The sequence below is a fragment of the Peromyscus leucopus genome, chromosome 1, assembly GCF_004664715.2.
Source record: "Peromyscus leucopus breed LL Stock chromosome 1, UCI_PerLeu_2.1, whole genome shotgun sequence".
Taxonomy (NCBI): Eukaryota; Metazoa; Chordata; class Mammalia; order Rodentia; family Cricetidae; genus Peromyscus; species Peromyscus leucopus.
Genome location: NC_051063.1, coordinates 101816946 through 101837514, shown reverse-complemented (window position 1 = coordinate 101837514; position 20569 = coordinate 101816946). Strand labels below are relative to the sequence as shown.

The 20569-nt window shown below is 39.4% G+C and overlaps 2 protein-coding genes across 2 annotated transcripts; both read right to left on the bottom strand.

Moving 5' to 3' along the window:
* Positions 1-93: 93 nt before the first annotated feature.
* On the bottom strand, positions 94-1118 carry LOC114706687 (olfactory receptor 51I2-like). The gene has a single exon (XM_028889178.2). The coding sequence runs from the start codon at positions 1114-1116 to the stop codon at positions 154-156; it is 963 nt and encodes a 320-aa protein (XP_028745011.1). The 5' UTR covers positions 1117-1118; the 3' UTR covers positions 94-153.
* Positions 1119-9228: 8110 nt separating this feature from the next.
* Positions 9229-10241, bottom strand: LOC114706692 (olfactory receptor 51G2-like). Its single transcript, XM_028889182.2, has one exon. The coding sequence runs from the start codon at positions 10239-10241 to the stop codon at positions 9279-9281; it is 963 nt and encodes a 320-aa protein (XP_028745015.1). The 3' UTR covers positions 9229-9278.
* Between the last annotated feature and the right edge of the window lie 10328 nt (positions 10242-20569).

Genomic DNA, 20569 nt, shown 5'->3' with positions numbered 1-20569 from the left:
TTATCACGCTTTAATCCTCAAAGTAAACGATAAGCAGATTTGTAACAGGAATAAGGCAGGTGGTCTTTTCACAATCTCAGTATAACTAGAGATTTCCAGTGCTTCCTATGGCTTTCTTTTATTTTGCCCAAATTGTGATATATTTTAAGTTTATTAGCCTTGGCTTTTCCTACTTAACACTCTGAACATGGCCCCCCTGATGGGCTTGGACTTGACACTGTAGATGATGGGGTTGAGCACAGGAGGCACCACAAGGTACACATATGCTACAAGGGCATGAACAATGTGGGGCAGGTGCTTACCAAAACGATGGATCATGGACACACCTATGACTGGAATGTAAAAGACCAAGACTGCCAAGATATGGGAAACACATGTGTTGAGGGTCCGAACGCGCTCCCTGGGAGAGGCTAGCCCCATTACTGTGTGAAGAATCAGTGCATAGGACATAACAATAAGCAAAGAGTCTACACCCACTGTGGATAGAACCACATAGAGTCCATATAAGATGTTGACAGTAATGTCAGCACAGGCCAGCTTCATGACATCAGCATGGAAGCAGAATGAGTGAGACAGGAGGATCTTGCCAGGGCAGTAGTTTAGTCGCTTCAACAAGAAAGGAAGAGGTAAGAGGGACAAAGTAGCTCGGGTCGTAATGGCCGCACCAATCCTTATGATGACATTATTAGTGAGGACAGATGCATAGCGCAGTGGGTTGGAGATAGCCACAAAGCGGTCAAATGACATGGCCAAGAGTACTGAAGACTCCACTACAGAGAAGAAATGCAGAAAGAACATCTGGATCAGACAGGCATGGAAGCCAATGAATCGATAGTCAAACCAGAGCACACCCAGAGTGGAAGGCAGTGTGGACAAGCTGAGGCCCACATCGCTTAGGGCCAGCATGGACAGGAAGTAGTACATGGGCTGGTGTAAGCTATGGGTCCTCTTCACAGCCAGAAGGATGAGGCAGTTTCCAGTGAGTGCCACAGTGTACATGGAGGAGAAGGGGATGGAGATCCAGCCATGGATGGCCTCTAGCCCTGGGATGCCAGTCATGAGGAAAGACTGTGGCTGGAAGAAGGAGATGTTGATGAAGGACTGTGAAGAGAACATAGTTCCCAGGAGATGTGATATCCTCAATCTGGACAGACAATGACCATATCTAGAATGAGAGGAAATAGTAAGGAAGTATTGCGTCAAAAGTCTTAGACTCAAATTTCATTAGTTCACCATTTACTTCTAGGTATAAAGGAATGATATTGATAACAACATCAATGTAGACTCTATATGTTGTATTCTACTTAGTATCATAATGTCTTGCCTATACTTTTCTCATATCTTTAAGAAAACCATAGGTACTTTTGAGGATCTGGCTTCTTTCAAACACAGAGTTGATCAGGTTGGGGTTATGAATTCTACACAAACTTATTGAAAAGCTTCTTATCCCTAATGCTGACACCCAGTCTGAGCTGGTGGACTGAGACTCCAAAGACTGTGAAACAGTATACTGGTCTTACCAGTATCTATTTTTTGTACAAATTGAGGACATGTTATATCTCTATGCCTAGAAGAGTGTGAAAATTCCTGTTTGGTAAGAGATAAAGAAAATTAAACCAGGCATATGGAACAAAGGGAGTTTATTTTTATAGCATTCAAGGAAACCTGCAAAGAGTCTGATTGCATGAGAAATTACTGTTTTTCTTACAATTTTGTCATTTTTAAATTGAGTTATTAGAAAGCTTCTGTTTATGTTGCCCTTGGCTTTTCTATGACACACTTTTGACATATGCAAAAAAATTCTGTCATTCATACTTAACATTTTGGGTTCAATTTATTTATACAAAGAACCAAGAAACTTTGGAAAAGGCCACATTTCCTCACCCATTGTATAGATGAGAAACCCAAGGGTGGAGAGCTGTAAGTGGCCTACCTCTAATGGATGGCCTATGTATTGTTGTCTTGGAGTTTGAATCCTTGTACATCTGATTCCAAAACCAATACTGTCTCCTGTGGCCTGCCATGGTGACACAAAGTGTTTGAACATTGGTCTGCAATAGATAATACTATTGTGATTATTGTGTTACTAACACATTGCAATCCTCATTAGTTGTGACTCATTTGATTCCCACAGATACTGTGAAATATAGACTTCAGGGGGCTGTTTTTCCTACATTGTGGATGGTAACTGATGTTCAGGGATGTGACTTGCTCATGTTACTCCTCCTTTAAAAATCTTTCAGTGGTTCCCTGTGCAGTCTTGTAGAATATGGCTTGGGTAGTCCTGTGATGAAGCACATTCCCAAACTCTCCATTCATTGCATGGTAGACTTTGTACTGTTCAGGATTCTTCAGCCAAGGACATTGTATTTCAATTTCTAAAAAAGTCTGTGCTATTTATTTTGGGGATTTTGTGTTCTGCCTGTATTTTTCCTTTGATTTTTCACATGGCTCAGATCCTCATTCCTTTAGATAGTAAACACCATTTTCTCAACGAGCCATTTGGATGACTCTTGCCTCAATGATGCCTTGACCTATAATCCCCTCCTTCATTATCCTCACATGACATGCTCTTTTTTCCTGTATGCCACTGAATTGACTTTTACATGTCATGATTACTTCTTTCCTTGATGATCTTCTGTCTCTTTTACTAGATTACAAATTCTATGGATGTGTCAACCATAAGGTTTTGTCTGTTTACAGGTAAATCTTACCTAATGTGTGCAGTTCCTGGTATGGAGTAAAGTCACAGTAAACATTTATTTGAATGAATGAATAATGAAATGATAACCAAGTCTTGTACACATGAAAGAAAAACAAGTAAAATATAAGTTGTGTTCCCCCAGGCATCAGATAGTAGAACTGATGGTAGGTTTTGAAGAAGAGGGGATTGGAACCCTATCTCAAGAAATCAGTCCGGGCGGTGGTGGTGCATGCCTTTAATCCCGGCACTTGGGAGGTAGAGCCAGGTGGATCTTTGTGAGTTTGAGGCCAGCCTGGTCTACAGAGTGAGATCCAGGAAAGGCGCAAAGCTACAGAGAAATCCTATCTCGAAAAACAAAAAAAAACACCAACCAACCAAACAAACAAACAAAAAGAAATCATGCATTGCACCCATGGGATGGACATAACATGTTTGATTTATTGTTGATTGTACAGAGAAGAAATCTCCAAGAAAAGTTTGGCTAATTTTCTGAACTCTGGATGGTTTTCATATCAACTAGATTCTCAAATATTTTATCTGTGTCCTATTTTAAGAAGCCCAATGAGGTTACCAACAATATATGTATATATACATATATGTACATATATTTGTAAGTGACATTATAGTATACCTTCAGACAATCTCCCCAGAGTTAGGTTTATTAGACATCTTCTCATTTTCTTAGCTCACTGCATCTTCCGTCTGTGCTCTCCTTCCCATCAATCAACCCAAAGGAAATTGCTCATATTTTTTTTTTAAGTTACAATCTTGATTCCTTATTTATTTTGTAGGAAGTTATCTTCCTCCCTATGATGTATAGACAAATATGAATTGACAAAATGCAACATTATGTTGTTTACTACAAAAAATACATGGCTAAATCTAATAATTCAAACAAAGAAATATGTAGATTTCAATGACACATACCCATGCATTATTTTCAGATGTTTCTTTTGAAGGGAAATTGCTCATAACCTTATTTGCTTTTCTTACGGTTGTTTTAGGGAAACTGCTGGTCCTGTTATTGGCACATTCTACCACCTCTCTTTCTCTCTAACTTTCCTTATAGATTTCTCAAGTTGTCTCAACCAACCAATTCTCCTAAGTCATCATGTTTAAATTGGTGATGAACTTTTAATCCTGATAAACTGAGTTTCATTATCAATTTCTCTATCTGTCCATCAGTGCTTTAGCTGGAGTACAATATTGACATTTATGTACAAGCCTCTGGAACTGGAATATGTGAGATAACTTCAGCTACATATGTCTTCCACTTGTTGAAGTAACAGCAATTCATAGGTTTGAGTATGTGAAAGTAATTTTAACAATTTTTCAAATGGAGAGAATTAGAGAACAGTTTTTGGGTTTCACCCATTCTGCTGTATTATTTATTATACTGGGTGTGTTAGAAGTTTAGTTAGCTTTGAATGAAAAATGAATTCAACAGTGCTACCCTTATTTACAAAGTCAAATGTCTATTGAGTTGAAAGAAATACTCAATCACAGTGTTGTTTAGCATGAAACACCCTCCTTTTTTTCCCAAGTAAGCTGTCCTACTTCACAGGTTGTGTTAGATCCCAGCCTCATTTTCTCCCCCTTCTCCCTAATCATCTTCTTTATAAAACACAGAGGTATAAGCCATATTGTCTGCTGTTTGAACTCAGGCATTTGGTGGTTGTAAACCTACTATTCTTAAAATTAATTCAGTCAATGAATGAATGAATGAATCAGTCAATCAATCAATCAATCATCAATCAATCTTTTTTCTTTCCCATCTTTTTACATTGCTCTTATTTTATTCCTCTGAATTTCCTTTTTACATTGCTCTTATTTTATTCCTCTGAATTTCCTTCCTTAAGATTTCCTTATTTCAATTTTTTTCTGTACTAACTCCTAAGCATTTCTTCTTCCAATTACTAATTCATGCCTATAAAATTGCCACACACCCACTTACATAGCAGTTTCTGATCTCAACCAGTTTGACTGGTTACCAAAACTGGAGGTCTTTTAATAAACTTCATTTCACAGTGTGTGGTACACATGATGATTAATTCCCTGTGCTAACTTGGCTAAATTATAGTGACAGTTTTTGGTCAAGCAGTGTTCTAGATATTTTTATGAATAAGTGTTTTTTTTTATAAACAATTAACTTTTGGATTTTCAGACTTTGAAAAAGATCATCACTCTATTCTGTGTGTGGCTTCATTTAATCAGAAGAGAGGGTAAACTGAAGTCTCCCTAGGAAATGGGGATTCTGTTCCAGATGGCGTTGAGATACAAAGTGTATATCAACTCTTCCTTGGGTTTCCATCCTGTCCTGAATAATTCACATATAAGTGCTCACAACTGCAAGAGCCAATTTCTTGCCTCTGCACCACTTCTGTTTCTCTTTGAAACATTGACTAAAACATATATTAGAAATTCAGTCACTCTGATGAATGAATGAAAAATTCACTAGAGGAGTGTAGGGACCATGTTGGTGTGTTCCCAAGCACAAATATTAACATTTAAAAATATTTAATTATAGACAGAACTTGAGTGGTTTCTTTAAGCATCACTATTGTGGACCAATTGCATAGAGATTTGTTTTGGAACTCAGCAGGAATTTCTCTTTTTAAACCCAATACCCAGGTCTCTTTCTGACCTCTACCTTTTGGTATTTATTTTCCTTGAGCCTTTGCTTGGGAAGACAGTAAAAGGACCCTCTTTGTACTCTAAAAATAGAGGAAAGCCCAATTGTGAGCCTTGATTACTCACTTTGTTTGTGGTGATGGTTGAATCTGCTGTACCACATCTCGTAGAACACAGAAGCTTCTTCAGTTAAGATATTCTTCTTTTATTTTGATTCAGGAAAACGCAGCCAGGCTCAAGGGAAAATGGGATTTGAGTCACAGAGAAACTTCTCTGTGTTCAGCTCCACCCCTGGGATGGGAATGTTTGTTGAGAGGTTCAGTTGGTTGGTTGGGGGAATCTCAGAGAGATTATAGATATGACCAATTGGATCATACCTCTAGCCCAGCTGTCTTTAAGGCATGCTTTCCTTAAGTTCTAATGCATCAGTGACCCAGACACCCTGGTTCCCTCAGTTTTAGAAAGTGCTTTTCCTGTTTCCCAGAAGGGGGACTCAGCCAACACTGAGGTCGGAGTCTTTAAATATTTTTTTATTGTTTTCATACAATTCCTTCAGAGCACAGTTTCCCCTCCCTCCACTCCTCCCAGTACCCTTCTTCCCTAGATCCTCTCCTACTCCAATTCCTTTCAGAAAAGAGGAGACCTCCAGGGAATATCAACTGAACATGGCATAACAAGATACAATAAGACTAGGTACAAACCCTTATATATCAAGGATGGGCAAGGCAACCCAGTAGGAGGAAAAGGGTCCCAAGAGCAATTTAAAGAGTCAGAGACACCCTCACTCTCACTATTAGGAGTTCCACAAAACACCAAGCTAATAATCATAACATATTTGCAGAGGATTTAGCACAGACACATTCAGGCTCTGATTGCTGCCTCAGTCTCTGTGAATTCCTATGAGCCCTGCTTAGTTGATTCTGTGGGCTGTGCTCTCCTGGTGTCCTTGACCCCTCTGACTCCTAGAATTTTTCCTCCATCTCTTCTGCAGGACTCCTCAAGCTCCAAAGGAACTTGGACTAACAGGACAATAATTCTGTAGGGCATGAGTAAAGGAAAGTAGATATATTTTAGAAAGATAGGTTCAAAAACTGAAGAAACATGAAATTTAAAGATGAACACTGTGATTGCTCATCCACGTGTTGGAAATCAGAAAAATGCCATGTTCTGAATTCCCTATTGTAACACATTTTGAGGAACTCACAAATTCAGCAACCTGCCACTTAAGTGATGTTCTCACCTATTCAATGCTTTTTGTCCTGTCTCCATTTTCTCAAAAGTAAAGACAGTTTATTGGATCCTGCCCTTCTTACCACCAATAAATTGCTATAGTACTTGTTAGTCTTCCTTGAACTTCAGATATGACACATAATATATGTAAGAAAAGTTACTTAATCCATTCACCATGTAACGTGGCAGAGCACCAGTTATGCCAGGGGCCCCGACCAGGAGGAAGACTTGCCTCTGAATCAGTGTGCACTATAGCATTTTTGCATGTGTACCATGTAACATGTAAAACTTTTGATGCCAATTGTAACAGGGATGTGTGGAGTCCCTATCAAGCCCTAACGTAATACCTGCTTGGTACATAGACACAAATCAAAAAATCAACCTCACTGACTTGGAATTGGTTAAAGAGTGGTCACTATTATAATATAAAGCAGATGATATGAAATTCTGTATGAATGGGCCAAGATATTTTTAGAATCCTGTTTTAATTTCAGAATGGAGCTTGACCTGGGGGCAGACCATAGTTTATGCTTAAAAACTGGTACACATGCTTGAGACAGACTGAGAGTTCTACTTATATGAGCCCTGCTTCTAGTTCTACCTTCCGCCCCTTGACTCTTCTCTAGTCATATTTAACCACTTGCTCTACTGTGTAGACAGAGGACTTTCCCTTTAAGTCTCCTCCCACTTCCATTTCTCTACTTATCCAAGCGAGTTCAAATTCATCATCTACCAAATATACCTTTTTCTTTTTTCAGGAGCCCAGTTAGAGCTCAGAAAATTCCAAAAGTTCAAAAATATACTATTTCCATCCTTCCCAACCAGAGCTACTATCACTAGCCCTTTGCTTGCTCCCCATTTCCTGGCTTATTCTCCCCATCTATTCCAATGGACTGTGAGATTCTCAAAGGCAAAAATGAGTTCTTTTTCACATCTGAGACCTTAGAAACTTAAAAATAGGCATAAATAAAACTTTTGCTTTAAGCCTAACTTTTTAATATGTGGGTCAGGACCCCATATGGGTTGATATAACCAAGTGTTGGGATGTGGAAAATTCAGTGACAGTAGTTAAGTTTCTGAATTATCAGTGAACAAAAAAAAATTCACAATGAAACAAATAACAAATTTGAGGAGTTCCTGAAAGCAGCAGCCCATGCTGCAGCACATGACTTCATGGCTGGCTTGGTTCTGAACACACACATGTGCACCTTTTATTGCACATGCTGTCATACAACACATCCTAATGAAATGGTTTGGCTTAGTTTCGAGTCTACCTTTTTTTTTTTTGCTGTACACACAAAATTTTTTCTCTTACAGAAACACAATGCTTCTATTACAGAAAAGAAAGCTCTTAAATATTTTTCTACCATCATTATTCATCGTGACAATATAATATTAGCACATCTTTGGATTGTATAATGATAGAATTATTTATAATACTTCTGAGTTACTGACTTCAGTTTAGTGAAAACTGTACAATGCTGTCTTGGAGTGAGGACCAAATTTTCAACAACTTCTAAACGACTGTAAGTATACTTACTGCCATTTTATTCTATGTATTTATAAAGCAATGTTCTCAGCAGTGGTCTTACAAAATAGAGATGTCACTCAACTCTGAAATTTTTTTTTTCCAGACAGGGTTTCTCTGCGTAGCTTTGGCGCCTTTCCTGGAATTCATTCTGTAACCTAGGCTGGCCTTGAACTCACAGAGATCTGCCTGCCTCTGCCTCCTAAGTGCTGGGATTAAAGGTGTGCTCCACCACTCCTGATTTCAATTCTGAAAAAATTTGAAGATACTTTACAGCCTGCAGTATGAAATACTCAGTTTAAACTTAATTATATGAAAATATCATTAATATGCAAATTTGCTGTCATGTTTAATTATTGAAAAATTAAACATAAAAATTTTATGCTTAACATAGAATGTTTTAAAATAAAAATTTTCACAATTTATTTCCAATAAACATTTAGTTTCAATACTTACTTTGTATACATGCATGCCCAAGATTGTGTAAAGATTTCTCAAGTGAAAAAGGGTCAGTATAGAAAAAATTCAGAGAAGATTGTTGTAATAAATAAATCAATGATTATTTGCAGTTATTAGAATGGAAAATCTTTATTGTCATTTACAACATATTGTGATGCATATTATTTAGTGTATAATAATCCTAGTAATATTGTATAATATAATTATTTACGTTTAACCACAGAAAGGACACAGCAATAAACAGATAAAAAACTTATTCTTCTGCTTACCCAGGACTCTGTACATACTTTAAATAATGTACCCATTATATCACATTTAATAGACTGTTTTTCTATTTAGACATTTTGGATATGTACTGATATTTAAGGTCTACAAAGCAAAGGCAACATGTCTTTTTTTTTCTGTTCCTGGAATCTAAAGTAGGGCTAGAAAACATTGACTTTAAGAAAATATGTGTGACATAAATGAGGTAACAAATGGACAAAACATTTTTTTCAGATCAGAGAATGTAACTCAGTGGTAGAGGGCCTGCATAACATGTTAGAGGCATTAGAAATGATCCCTAGCACCATAGAAAACAATTATAGAAATAATTTTACCACAGTCTTACACTTTTTATTCTTGATGTTCATAACAAAGCCATTGGTATGACTTGATCCACCAAGTATGCTGTTTTTGTTTCCCAACCACTTTGCAGGCTCCAAGTCCCATAAACATCCAGTGCCATCATGTCTGATCTTTTCTTCTTAGTACACTGAACATGGCCCCCCTGATGGGCTTGGACTTGACACTGTAGATGATGGGGTTGAGCACAGGAGGCACCACAAGGTACACATATGCTACAAGGGCATGAACAATGTGGGGCAGGTGCTTTCCAAAACGATGGATCATGGACACACCTATGACTGGAATGTAAAAGACCAAGACTGCCAAGATATGAGAAATACATGTATTGAGGGCTCGGGCACGCTCCCTGGGAGAGGCTAGCCCCATTACTGTGTGAAGAATCAGTGCATAGGACATAACAATAAGCAAAGAGTCTACACCCACTGTGGATAGAACCACATAGAGTCCATATAGGATATTGACAGTAATGTCAGCACAGGCCAGCTTCATGACATCAGCATGGAAGCAGAATGAGTGAGACAGGAGCATCTTGCCAGGACAATAGTTCAGTCGCTTCAGCAAGAAGGGCACTGGGAATAATGACAGAGTGGCTCGAGCTACAATGATAGCCCCAATCCTGATGATGACATTATTAGTGAGGACAGATGCATAGCGCAGTGGGTTGGAGATAGCCACAAAGCAGTCAAATGACATGGCCAAGAGTACTGAGGATTCCACCACGGAGAAGGAGTGTAGGAAGAACATTTGTATAAGACAGGTGTGGAAACTGATCAAACGATAGTCAAACCAGAGCACAGCCAGGGTGGAAGGCATAGTGGACAAGGTAAGGCCCACATCACTTAGGGCTAGCATGGACAGGAAGTAGTACATGGGCTGGTGTAAGCTATGGGTCCTCTTCACAGCCAGGAGGATGAGGCAGTTTCCAGTGAGTGCCACAGTGTACATGGAGGAGAAGGGGATGGAGATCCAGCCATGGATGGCTTCTAGCCCTTGGATGCCAGTCATGAGGAAATACTGTGGCTGGAAGAAGGAGATGTTGATGAAGGACTGGGAAGAGAGCATCCCTGGAGACAGTTAAGGGCTCTAGGAAGATGTCATCTGTTCAATCTCTGAAGAAACCTAAGTAGAATGATGAAGTTAATGCAAACACTTCTGGTGTAATATCTATTGATATGGGTTCAAGCATGAACACGACAGATAGGAAGCAGATTAAGAAATGTAGTGCATCTAAAAGAAAAAAAAATTCCAAAGAAGGAAAATAGGACTGGTAAGATGGCTCAGTGAGTAAAGATGCTTGTTGCCAAGCCTGATGACCTTGTCCCCAGATCCAATCTGGTGGAAGTAGAGACTAACACTGTCAATCTGACCTCTGATCTCACATCTACTCTATGGTCTACCTTTCTCACACTAAGTAAATTAATAATGTCAAATTTAAGGAAAGTATAAATTCAACCCAGTGAGTACCAGAGTAATAGTTAAATGTGAGAAGCAATATTCTCTTCACAATTGAACCTGGCAATGAAAATTGTAAGGGCCAGAATATCAGGCAGTCTGCTGTTAAAGTCTCTCTTAGAAATAGCTGCATAAATAGGACAGGAACAATGGTGACAACAATGGACATGTACATGAGGAAGGGGGAAATTTCATGGGGCCCCACCTCCAGGCCAAGAACTCCAGGCAACTAGTGATTACTAGGAGAGGAAGAATGATCACCTCCATGGATGAGCCCCCTTACTGGTTGTTCAATATGAAGTGGTCAACTCTGAAACCACATGCACACAAATAATAAAAACAGACTCAGCCATTTGTATTTAAATACTTTTGCATACTTATACACACATGAATACACGTATGTGAGCATTGCGGGGGATGGGTAGGATTCAAGGGAAGGTACTTGGGAGGGGCTGGAGGGAGGAAAGTGAGGGATGGAAGTCATGCAATTCTATTGTAATTAAAATCTATCAAAATTAAAAAGAAAAAGCCATTATTCATAGGAAGTGCAAAAAATATGAAAGAGAATTCTGTATCACATTTTACTAAATAGTTTGAAAGCAAAAGAGTGGATCACATCTGACAGAGGGCTGATCTCCAAAATATATAAAAAACTCAAGAAACTAGACATCAATATAACGAACAATCCAATTAAAAAATGGGATATAGAGCTAAACAGAGAATTCTCAAAGGGAGAATTTCAAATGGCTGAGAAATATTTAAGGAATTGCTCAGCATCCTTAGTCATCAGGGAGATGCAAATCAAAATGTCTCTGAGATATCATCTTACACCTGTCAGAATGGCTAAGATCAAAAGCACTGCAGACAGCTTATGTTGGAGAGGATGTGGAGCAAGGGGAGCACTCCTCCACTGTTGGTACCCAGTCACTTTGGAAATCAGTGTGCCGGTTTCTCAGAAAATTGGGAATCAATCTTCCTCAAGACCCAGCTATACCACTCTTAGGCACATATCCAAGGAATGCTCAATCATACCACAAAGGCACATGCTCAACTATGTTCATATCAGTATTATTCATAATATCCAGAACCTGGAAACAACTTAGATGCCCTTCAACTAAAGAATGGATTAAGAAAATGTCTATATACACAATGGAGTACTACTCAGCAGAGTAAAACAATGACATCATGAAATTTGCAGGCAAATGGATGGAACTAGAAAGTATCATCCTGAGTGAGGTAACCCGGACTCAGAAGGACAAACATGGTATGTACCCAGTCATAAGTGGATACTAGATGTAAAGCAAAGGATAACCAGACAACATCCCACAACTTCAGAGAAGCTAGCTAACAAGGAAGACCCAAAGAGAGACACACGAACTGCCCTGGGAATGGGAAATAGATGAGATCTCCATGAGTAAAATTGGGAGGATGGGTGGGCAATGGAGGATAGGGGATAGAGAATGAGAACATAAGGGAATGGTATTGTTGAGCTGGAACAGGGATGGAGTGGGAGAATAATGAAAGAAATACCATTATAGAGGGAGATGTCATGGGGATAGAGAGAAACCCAGTGCTAGGGAAGTTCTCAGGAATCCCTAAGGATGACCCCAGCTTGGACTACTAGAAATAGTGGAGAAGGAGCCTGAACTGAACTGGTTTACCCCAGTGACCAGATCGGCGAATACCCTAACTGTTATTACAGAGCTTTTCTCTAGTGACTGATGGAAGCAGATGCAGAGATCCACAGTCAAACACCAGGCAGAGCTCCAGGAAGCCAGTTAAAGAAGAGGGATTCTATGAGCAAGTGCATCAAGATCGTGATGGGGAAACCTGCAGAGATGACCAACCAAACTAGTGGGAACTCATAAAAGTTGGATCAGTGGTTGTGGAGCCTGCTTAGGACTGGACTAGGCCCTCTGCATGGCGAGACAAGTGTGTAGCTTGATCTGGTGGGGGGCCGCCTGGCGGTAGGATCAGAATCCATCCCTGGTGCATGAGCAGGCTTTTTGGAGCCCACTACCTATGATGGGACACCTCATGCAGCTTTGAGGCAGGGGGAGGGCTTGGACTTGCCTCTATTGGATGTGCCTCCCAATGAGAGGCCTTGTCTTCTTGTTGGGGGGACAGGGGGGTGGGTTGTGAGGGGAAGGCTGGGGGGGTGGGCAGGAGGAGGGAAAAGGGGAATCTTTGATTTGTGTGTGATGAATGAAAAAATTTTCTTAATAAAGAAAAGATTAAGACAATTGTCAAAACAAAAAGAGAATGGATCAGTCTGAGCTAGTAGAGTGTAAAAATAATTTGATGTTAAAGAAATTTTAAAATCGAAATGGCAGATCAAAGAAAAGAGTGATATAAATAGCAAAGTTGTATGAGGCCAAAAACACTTTCTGTTAAAAAAAAGCATACAGTTAAAAGAATTAATTAAAAAAGAATAATTAAAGTTAAATTGAAATAATTAACCTGGAGAATATACGATGCATTAAACAATGGAATTGTAAATACAATCTTTTGTACAGAATTAAGTAAAAATGGAAAAAGGAAGTGTATTTCAATGCATAATAAAATATTTTATGAAAAACTAAAAAGGATATATGAAAGTACTTATCATGTGCCAGGAAATAAATACCAATGGAAAGGCCGATGTAGATTATACTAGGTGTGATAGATTATGTTAGAAGAATAAGAAAAAATTCTAGAGGTACCTTCTTAGTACCGGCAATCCTCCAAATAGGAAAATGTCAGACCTGAATGAGAACCCTCTCACGTCTCCTAGACCACATGCACCAAAGACCACTGTGCACAGAGATCTGTGAAAGTGAATGCATGCTACACATTTTAATGCATGTATAATGTTGCTCAGGTAGGAAAGGGAGGAAAACATGTTGAAATAAGACAGTGTTTGTTATTTCTAACATGAGCTAAAATTATAGGATACACATTTTTGGATTTGTCCAAGCCTTTGAGAGCCAAGATTTTGGAGGTAAGAAAAAATGATAACTGAAATGAAACAATTTATTCCAAGTATTATCTTAACCAGGAATGATAGAATAAATTAATGAATAGAAAACAAAGGCAGGCAAACAAGACTGACCCAGTAGTGAGGAACATCCTGATGGCTGGATGCATGCTTTGAAAACTGGTTGGCTTTGGAGCTTATGATGAAAATATGACAAGTGAATCTGGACATTGTTCAGTACTAGACAACATAGAACTAGAGAAAAAAGCAACGGGGGTCATTTAATAAGGACAAAAGCAAACCAGTCGTTTGCCACATAGTATGAACTGGGTATCAGTGAGACTGGGAGCTGTAATGTGTTAAATCACATTCTATGTGTGTTTTCTAGGTTTCCTCACTATGGTACTGTTGCTTATTCTGTGTCTTGTGTCCTAAAACAAAAACAATGCTTCCTCTTTATGAATGTTTCAAAACAATAGAGCTAAAGAGATTTTCTTTTTTTTATAAACATAGTAAAATGATGGGAAACCACCAAGGGCTAACAAAATAAAAGAAAGTGATATTTTGTAAAAATATTAATTCTGATTCATAATTAATTTTGAAGAGAAAATAAAGGAAAGAGCAGGAAATCAGGTTTGCTGAGACAACATTAGACACAGAAAATTTCAATTATGGCTGAACAATGACAGGACTAAATTTCACTCACAAATTAATGATAAGAAAACAGAGAAAGAATAGATAACATCTCTTCCTTTTAATTCTATTTGTAAAGCCTGTAGAATGAAAGCAGCACGTTTTGTATAGTCAGCTAAGTGGAATGTGTGGACTGCCCTAAGATTTTGTTTTGAGGAAACCAAACACAACAAATGAACAAACACATATACTTTTAAAGCAAACTTGAATCTACCAGGCTGAGCCGAATCCCCAGGGGAGTCCTTGCCCTGGAGGAGATGGGAATGGGGGGTGGATTCGTGGGAGGGCGGGGGTGGGTGGGAAGAGGGAGGACAGGGGAATCTGTGGCTGATATGTAAAATTAAATTAATTATTAAAAAAATTAAAAAAAGCAAACTTGGGGTGGTGTAAATCAATCCTAGTTACATTTTTATGGGGATGCTCTATTTTGGCATGATTATAATAGTGCAGCTATGCTTTAATATAAGTAGATATTTTAAAATATAAATTGATTCCAAAATAATTGGAGGGTGAAGAGTAGCCTGAGCTTATAAATATGGTAACTGGATGCAGGTTTGAAGATACCCGGGGTCTCTTTCCTTAATTTAGAGTTATTTATGAACTTCCATTATACACATTACAAAACTAAATACAGTTCTGTAATTTTAAATAAAAAATGAAATGTGGAAATTTATATAAAATATTCATCTCACTTTCTCCAAAATTTCAATTAAGTAGCAATAAACTATGAGGTTATCACAGTGACAGAAGAGCAGGATGGTCTATATGGACCATGAAAATTGTTGTTTATGTTAAAAATAGGAAGAGACTTAGAAAATGGCAGAGACAGTTTGATTTTTTTTTTGAAAAAATTCACCAGGTTGAAGAGAACTAAGAAGTTAGCATAGATAAAAAGAAAAGTGAGGAGATTGGCAATAGAGCGACTATATAGGAATATTTGCAGTCTGTGTCTTAGGTACGCCACCTTCCCTTGCAGGTAGTTCTGCAAAGAAGGTTCAGAAGACCCAGAGGGGACGGAGAAACGAGAGGACAACACTGAAAACTGACAAGTTGAGAAGAGCTGAGATTGTCTAGCTCCTTTCCCTCCTTGATCAGAGAGTCCTAGCAGCTAGTTTGATTCTGCACCAACCGCTAGGCATGCTGGAGGCCTTCCCAGCTGGAAGAGTATAAGCAGGAATGTCTATGGAAAAAAGCCAATGCTGACAAGGACAGTGGAGAGGATGGATGGTAAGTGCTCAGATGGGAAGAGAATCAGACACACTTGTCATCCACTCCTCTCTTCAGATAATCCTGGAACTATAGTGTGAGTTTCCAATTCACATCTGAATTATAAACTCCAAGACTTTGGCTAATCAGTCTACCAGTTTCTACTGTTTCTAGTTCCAGAAGATTTCTCTTTCCTTGTTAACAACCCCATTTGCACTCATACCATCATCTGAGGTTGAGATACAGCAGCCATCAATGTGGGAAGTGAAGAAAAAGCCACCCTGGGGCCCAGGTACTCACCCTGGCTGTTGTTCCAGGCTGTTCTGTGTACAGCGGAGAGACTGAGATTTATCTTCATGCAGAGGCAGTTGTGGCAGCAGCCTCTGTCTCCAGGGAAGATGAGAGCCACAGAGGAGTCCTTCCACTCAGGTCCTCGGGGAGTGGGAAAGCTGGAGTTTGCATTGACATCCAGAGAAAGGGAGGGAGTTCAAGGTCATAGACTTCACAACAACCCATGAATCTGAGTTGATTTCAGAGACTAGTAGTATCCATGACCCATTTGAATTTGAAATCCTTCCAGGATAAAATTCTTGAAGCATCCTTTGGGCCAGTGCACAGGGTGAGTCCTGTAGGATTTCCCTGACTTTGCATAGAGTAGGGATAAGGAACAATGGGATTGGAGCCCAGTGGTGGCCAAACCAAGGGTAAGGGCATCTGGGAAAGTTTAGAGGAAGTAGACATGGACCGATTTCTAAACAGCCCAGACTGTCTGAGCTCTCAGCTCTTATTCTAAAAGGACTAGGAGTGAGATTTTGAATCTCCTAAGTGATTCTGCTGACATTCTTGTCTGAGGACTGACCTAATTGATAAGGGAAGTACAACAATGGCAAAATTTGGGCAATGCAAAAAGCATGACTTGAAAGCCAGTCAGGCTTGGATTTAAATGCTTCCATTTCTCACCACATATGGGCTCTCTCCCCAGTCTGTCTCAGTTGTTAGAGAACTCTATGCCAGCATTACTCTAAGGTATTTTGTAAAGCACATGGGGCTGTGAACTACTTCATATAGGAATATTGGGTATGTTCAGTCTTTAAAAATTTAATCCTCACAAACCATAACAAGCCAAGTTAAAAAAAAAAAAACAATGGATAAGAGTCTTGACTAGACATTCCCAGAACCCTGCAAATGGGCAATGAGTACATGAGAGGGTGCTCAGTATCACTGATCATCAGGGAAATTTAAACAACAATGAGATGATACCTCCTACCTGTAATTATAAAAATAATAAAATGATAAATTAAAGAGATGGCAAGTGTCAGTGAGGATTCAGAAAGAAAGGGATTGTTGTATCTATTGGTGCAAATGTAAAATGATGCATTCATTATCGAAAAAAGCATGGTGTTTCCTCCACAAATTAAAAAAAAATCCAGCTAGTGTATGAACCACCAATCCCACTACTTGACACATATCCAAAGGGAATAAAGTCAGTTCCAGAAGGGTTATCTGCATGGCCATGTTCTTTACAGGGTCACTCACAATAGACATGACACTGTATGTGTCCATCAGCAGATGAATGGATTACAAAAATGTAATGTTCTTTCTCTCTCTGGAATATTATTCAGCTTTAAAGTGAGAAAATGTAGCCATTGGAATAGCATGGGTGATCACAGAGTGTGACATAAACAAGACATAGAAAAAACAGACACTAAAAGATCTCATTTATATGTACAATATAAAAACATTAAACTCATAGAAGTGTATGAAACTGACAACAAAATAGCAAATTCACACCTCCAGGACACTGAGGGTGGGAGGTGAGAGTTCAAAGGGTAATGTTTAGACTATGTAGGATCCATAAACTCTGTAAATGTCATGTACAATATGGTGACCATAGTTAACTATTATGTTTCATCCTCTTGAAATTGCTGGAGAGTAGACATAAATGTCCTTTTCACAAAAATGGCAACTATGTGAGAAGACTGATGTGTCGATTGGCTCCTGCCAACCATTTCCCAATAGATCCATATATCAGAACATGGATTTTTCACCATACATACATATAGTTTTTGTCAGTTATTTCCCAATAAAGCTGGAAAGTACTGTTTTGTAAGCCTTATCACCTGATTTATTTTTAAACCACTTAAAATCTTGGCAATTTTCTTTCTTATTCCAGTCATTTCTGTGGGGACCAATTCTGAGCAGGCTCTGGTCACCTTAATTCACTCTTACAAGGCACCATCCCCTGTACCTCATGATTTCCACCTGTCTTCTCCTTTACTAATACAGCATGAGTGGCCCATGGAGAGTCACTGGATATGCAGGCATAGACTACTTACCAGGGCTTGGAGCTAATGTTTAGTAGGACCCAAAAGGGAAAACTATCCTCTTCCATCCACAAAGCATCATATTCTGAACCAAACTTTAGGGAGTTCTGCAAGACCTAACAATTCTTGTCTATGGAGTGAAGAACTCCAGATCGCATTTTATTTAGTTCTTTCTTTTCTCTGATTTAGTCTTGCTGTGGCTCATCCTTGGTCACTGGAATGGACTGATGCCTGTAGTGTGTCAGCTTTGGCTTTGGAGAAACAGCTTGTGCTCTGGCAATGAAGCCTCTCTCAGTGGCAGAATTATGTATTGTTTTATGGCTCTCTGGTCTCCCTCTGGTTTCTCTATTTGCTTTCTCTAACCTTAATCTGGCCTCAGCTTAAATATCACTGTCTCTCCACCCTCCAAACTGTTTTCCCTTTCCCTGGCATGGCCACTGACCTTTTAAAAGCTCATTTTAGACTCTTATATTATGGGCTTAGTGTTCATAACTTTCATTTATACCTGATATTTACATGGTTCATTTTCACATTTCATGTTTTGGGCCATGGGATGCTATATAAACGATTTCTGAATATTTATCTTTAATGTCATTCAAGATGCATGTAAAAATATATCATATGTGCTTGAAAATGTTTTAATGAAACACATTATTATGTATACTGAGCATATGCTATTTTTAAAAAAGAAAAAATGAGAAATGAGTTCTGGGTATGAACTATGCACAAGCTGTAAGAATTGGTGATATTGTCAGAAATAATTCCAGATATGTGATAGGAAGCTTGAATGTTATGTGTAAAACCTCTCCTCCCACAACACTAAAAATAACCCAGGGAATTCTATTCCCAGTAAGAAACACATTATTTTCACTCATTTCTAGTCAAGCCTGTCTAGGATAAATGATACAACTCAGAGATGGGGATTACATAAAATCACAGAAGGATGCGAGCTTCTCTGTCCTAAGGCAAACTTGTGTTATGGCTCTCAAGGGGACTGGCTACCTAAATGAGTGCCCTCCACTGTCAGGCCAACATAAACATGGCTGGGAACAGGGCAGTGCTTTTATGGTTATCTGTCCCTGGAGACCCTGCTTGCTGGGAAAGACACTCTCACTATAGTGACTGTTTGCTTGAGAGTCCTGGCTTCAGTGGCCTCTCACAGGAGGAGCAGCCTGGGGCCACATGCCAGCAGACCAGGCTCCTCAAATGCAGAAGCCTTTCCAGGTAATGGGAACAGAAAGACAAACACTCTCCCAGGATCCTGATTGTGCGGCTGAGCTATAGCAGTGGCCATTGTCCCTGCCTTTAATTTGCCATCTTTTGAACTGCAACCACAATTTCCTGGGACAGCTTTGGAAGCCGGCCTGCTAGCCCATCTCCAGTGAGCATGTCGGGCCCTTCGACTCCTTCTCTAGCCCGTTGAAATCCCATCCCCCTCACTCAGTGTGCTCTCTTCCATTTCCCATCCTCCACCTAGTGTTTGTATGGCGGGGGAGGGGATTGGAAAAAAAAGTGGGGAACGGAGAGAGGAGGAGTGAGAACCAGAACCAGAAGAGAGATGGAGAACTTGCAAGTCTGTTTTTTTTTAAACTTTTATAATTTGTGTGTATGAGGGTTTTGCTTATGTACCTCGGTACTTGTTGCCTGCAGAGGGCAGCAAAGAGCATTAGATTCTTTGGCACTGAAATTACACCCTTTTGAGGGGCTGTGGAGGTGCCAGGAATTGAACCTGAGTCCCTGGAAGAGCAGCCAGTGCTCTTAACTGCTCAGCCACCTCTCTCCCTCAACAAGTCCTGTTTTTAAATCTGAAGCTTTCAGGCTAATATCAGCAAGTGAGTGGCACTTTGGGGGCTGAGACAGGAGGTTGGTTACGTACATAGAACTTTGCTTGCTGTGGCTCCAATGTGCGTTCTTATTCCTTTACTTCATTGTTATGCAATGAAATTTTTTTACCTGTTCTCTTCCTATTATAATATGACAAGTACTGAATACCGTGTTGTGTTGGCCAAGGATTATTGTATTTAATTCTCACGAAAGCACTACAAGGTGAGTATGATCATCAACTCTGGACAAAAGAAAGGAGCCAGTGCAAAGACTGATTGACCTGACAAATCACACAGCAGTTGCTCTTTCTATTGGGATCAACGTCCACTTAGAGAGCCTTTCAATGTTTCCTGTGGTGGAAAAATTCTGTTGCTGGGAGCAGTTTTGAATTTTTAGAAAGAGCCATAATTGGTAGGAACAGAATGCAGGAGATTAAGTTGAGAAATGCCATGTTTGGGCAAAGAACAGGTGCAGGGAAGGGGTTGGCCTCTCATGTAGGCCAGAATGCAACTTCTACAAGTGTCCTGCATTGGTGCTGGGCCCTCAGGAATTCTCTAAGGCTTGTTAATGATACTAATAGAATAGCATGTTTGAAATGTGGCAGGAATTTAGAGATTATCCTATTCAGTCTCAGTCCTTCACTGAAGAGATACATGAATTAGGGAAGATCATCCATTTAGTGTCAGAATGCAAAGTACAGCTCAGAGCCCCCAAATTCCTACCCATGGTTCTCTAGTACCTTTGGGGTTCAGTAAGGCTATCTTTCTGCCTTTTACCAAATTCTTCTTGTTCATCCTCTGAGGGAACAAAATAAGAGAAAGAAAAGCAGGAAGTTCTTTTTTCTGCTCTCTGTCTCTGTCTCTGTCTCTCTCTCTTTTTCATACTGTGTCCCATATAATTTGTAGATTCATACTCAGTGTGTAATGGAGGATGAC

What these genes read in the sequence shown, in the direction of transcription:
- LOC114706692 (XM_028889182.2), bottom strand. Translation starts at nt 10,241, where the DNA reads ATGCTCTCTTCCCAGTCCTTCATCAACATCTCCTTCTTCCAGCCACAG.
- LOC114706687 (XM_028889178.2), bottom strand. Translation starts at nt 1,116, where the DNA reads ATGTTCTCTTCACAGTCCTTCATCAACATCTCCTTCTTCCAGCCACAG.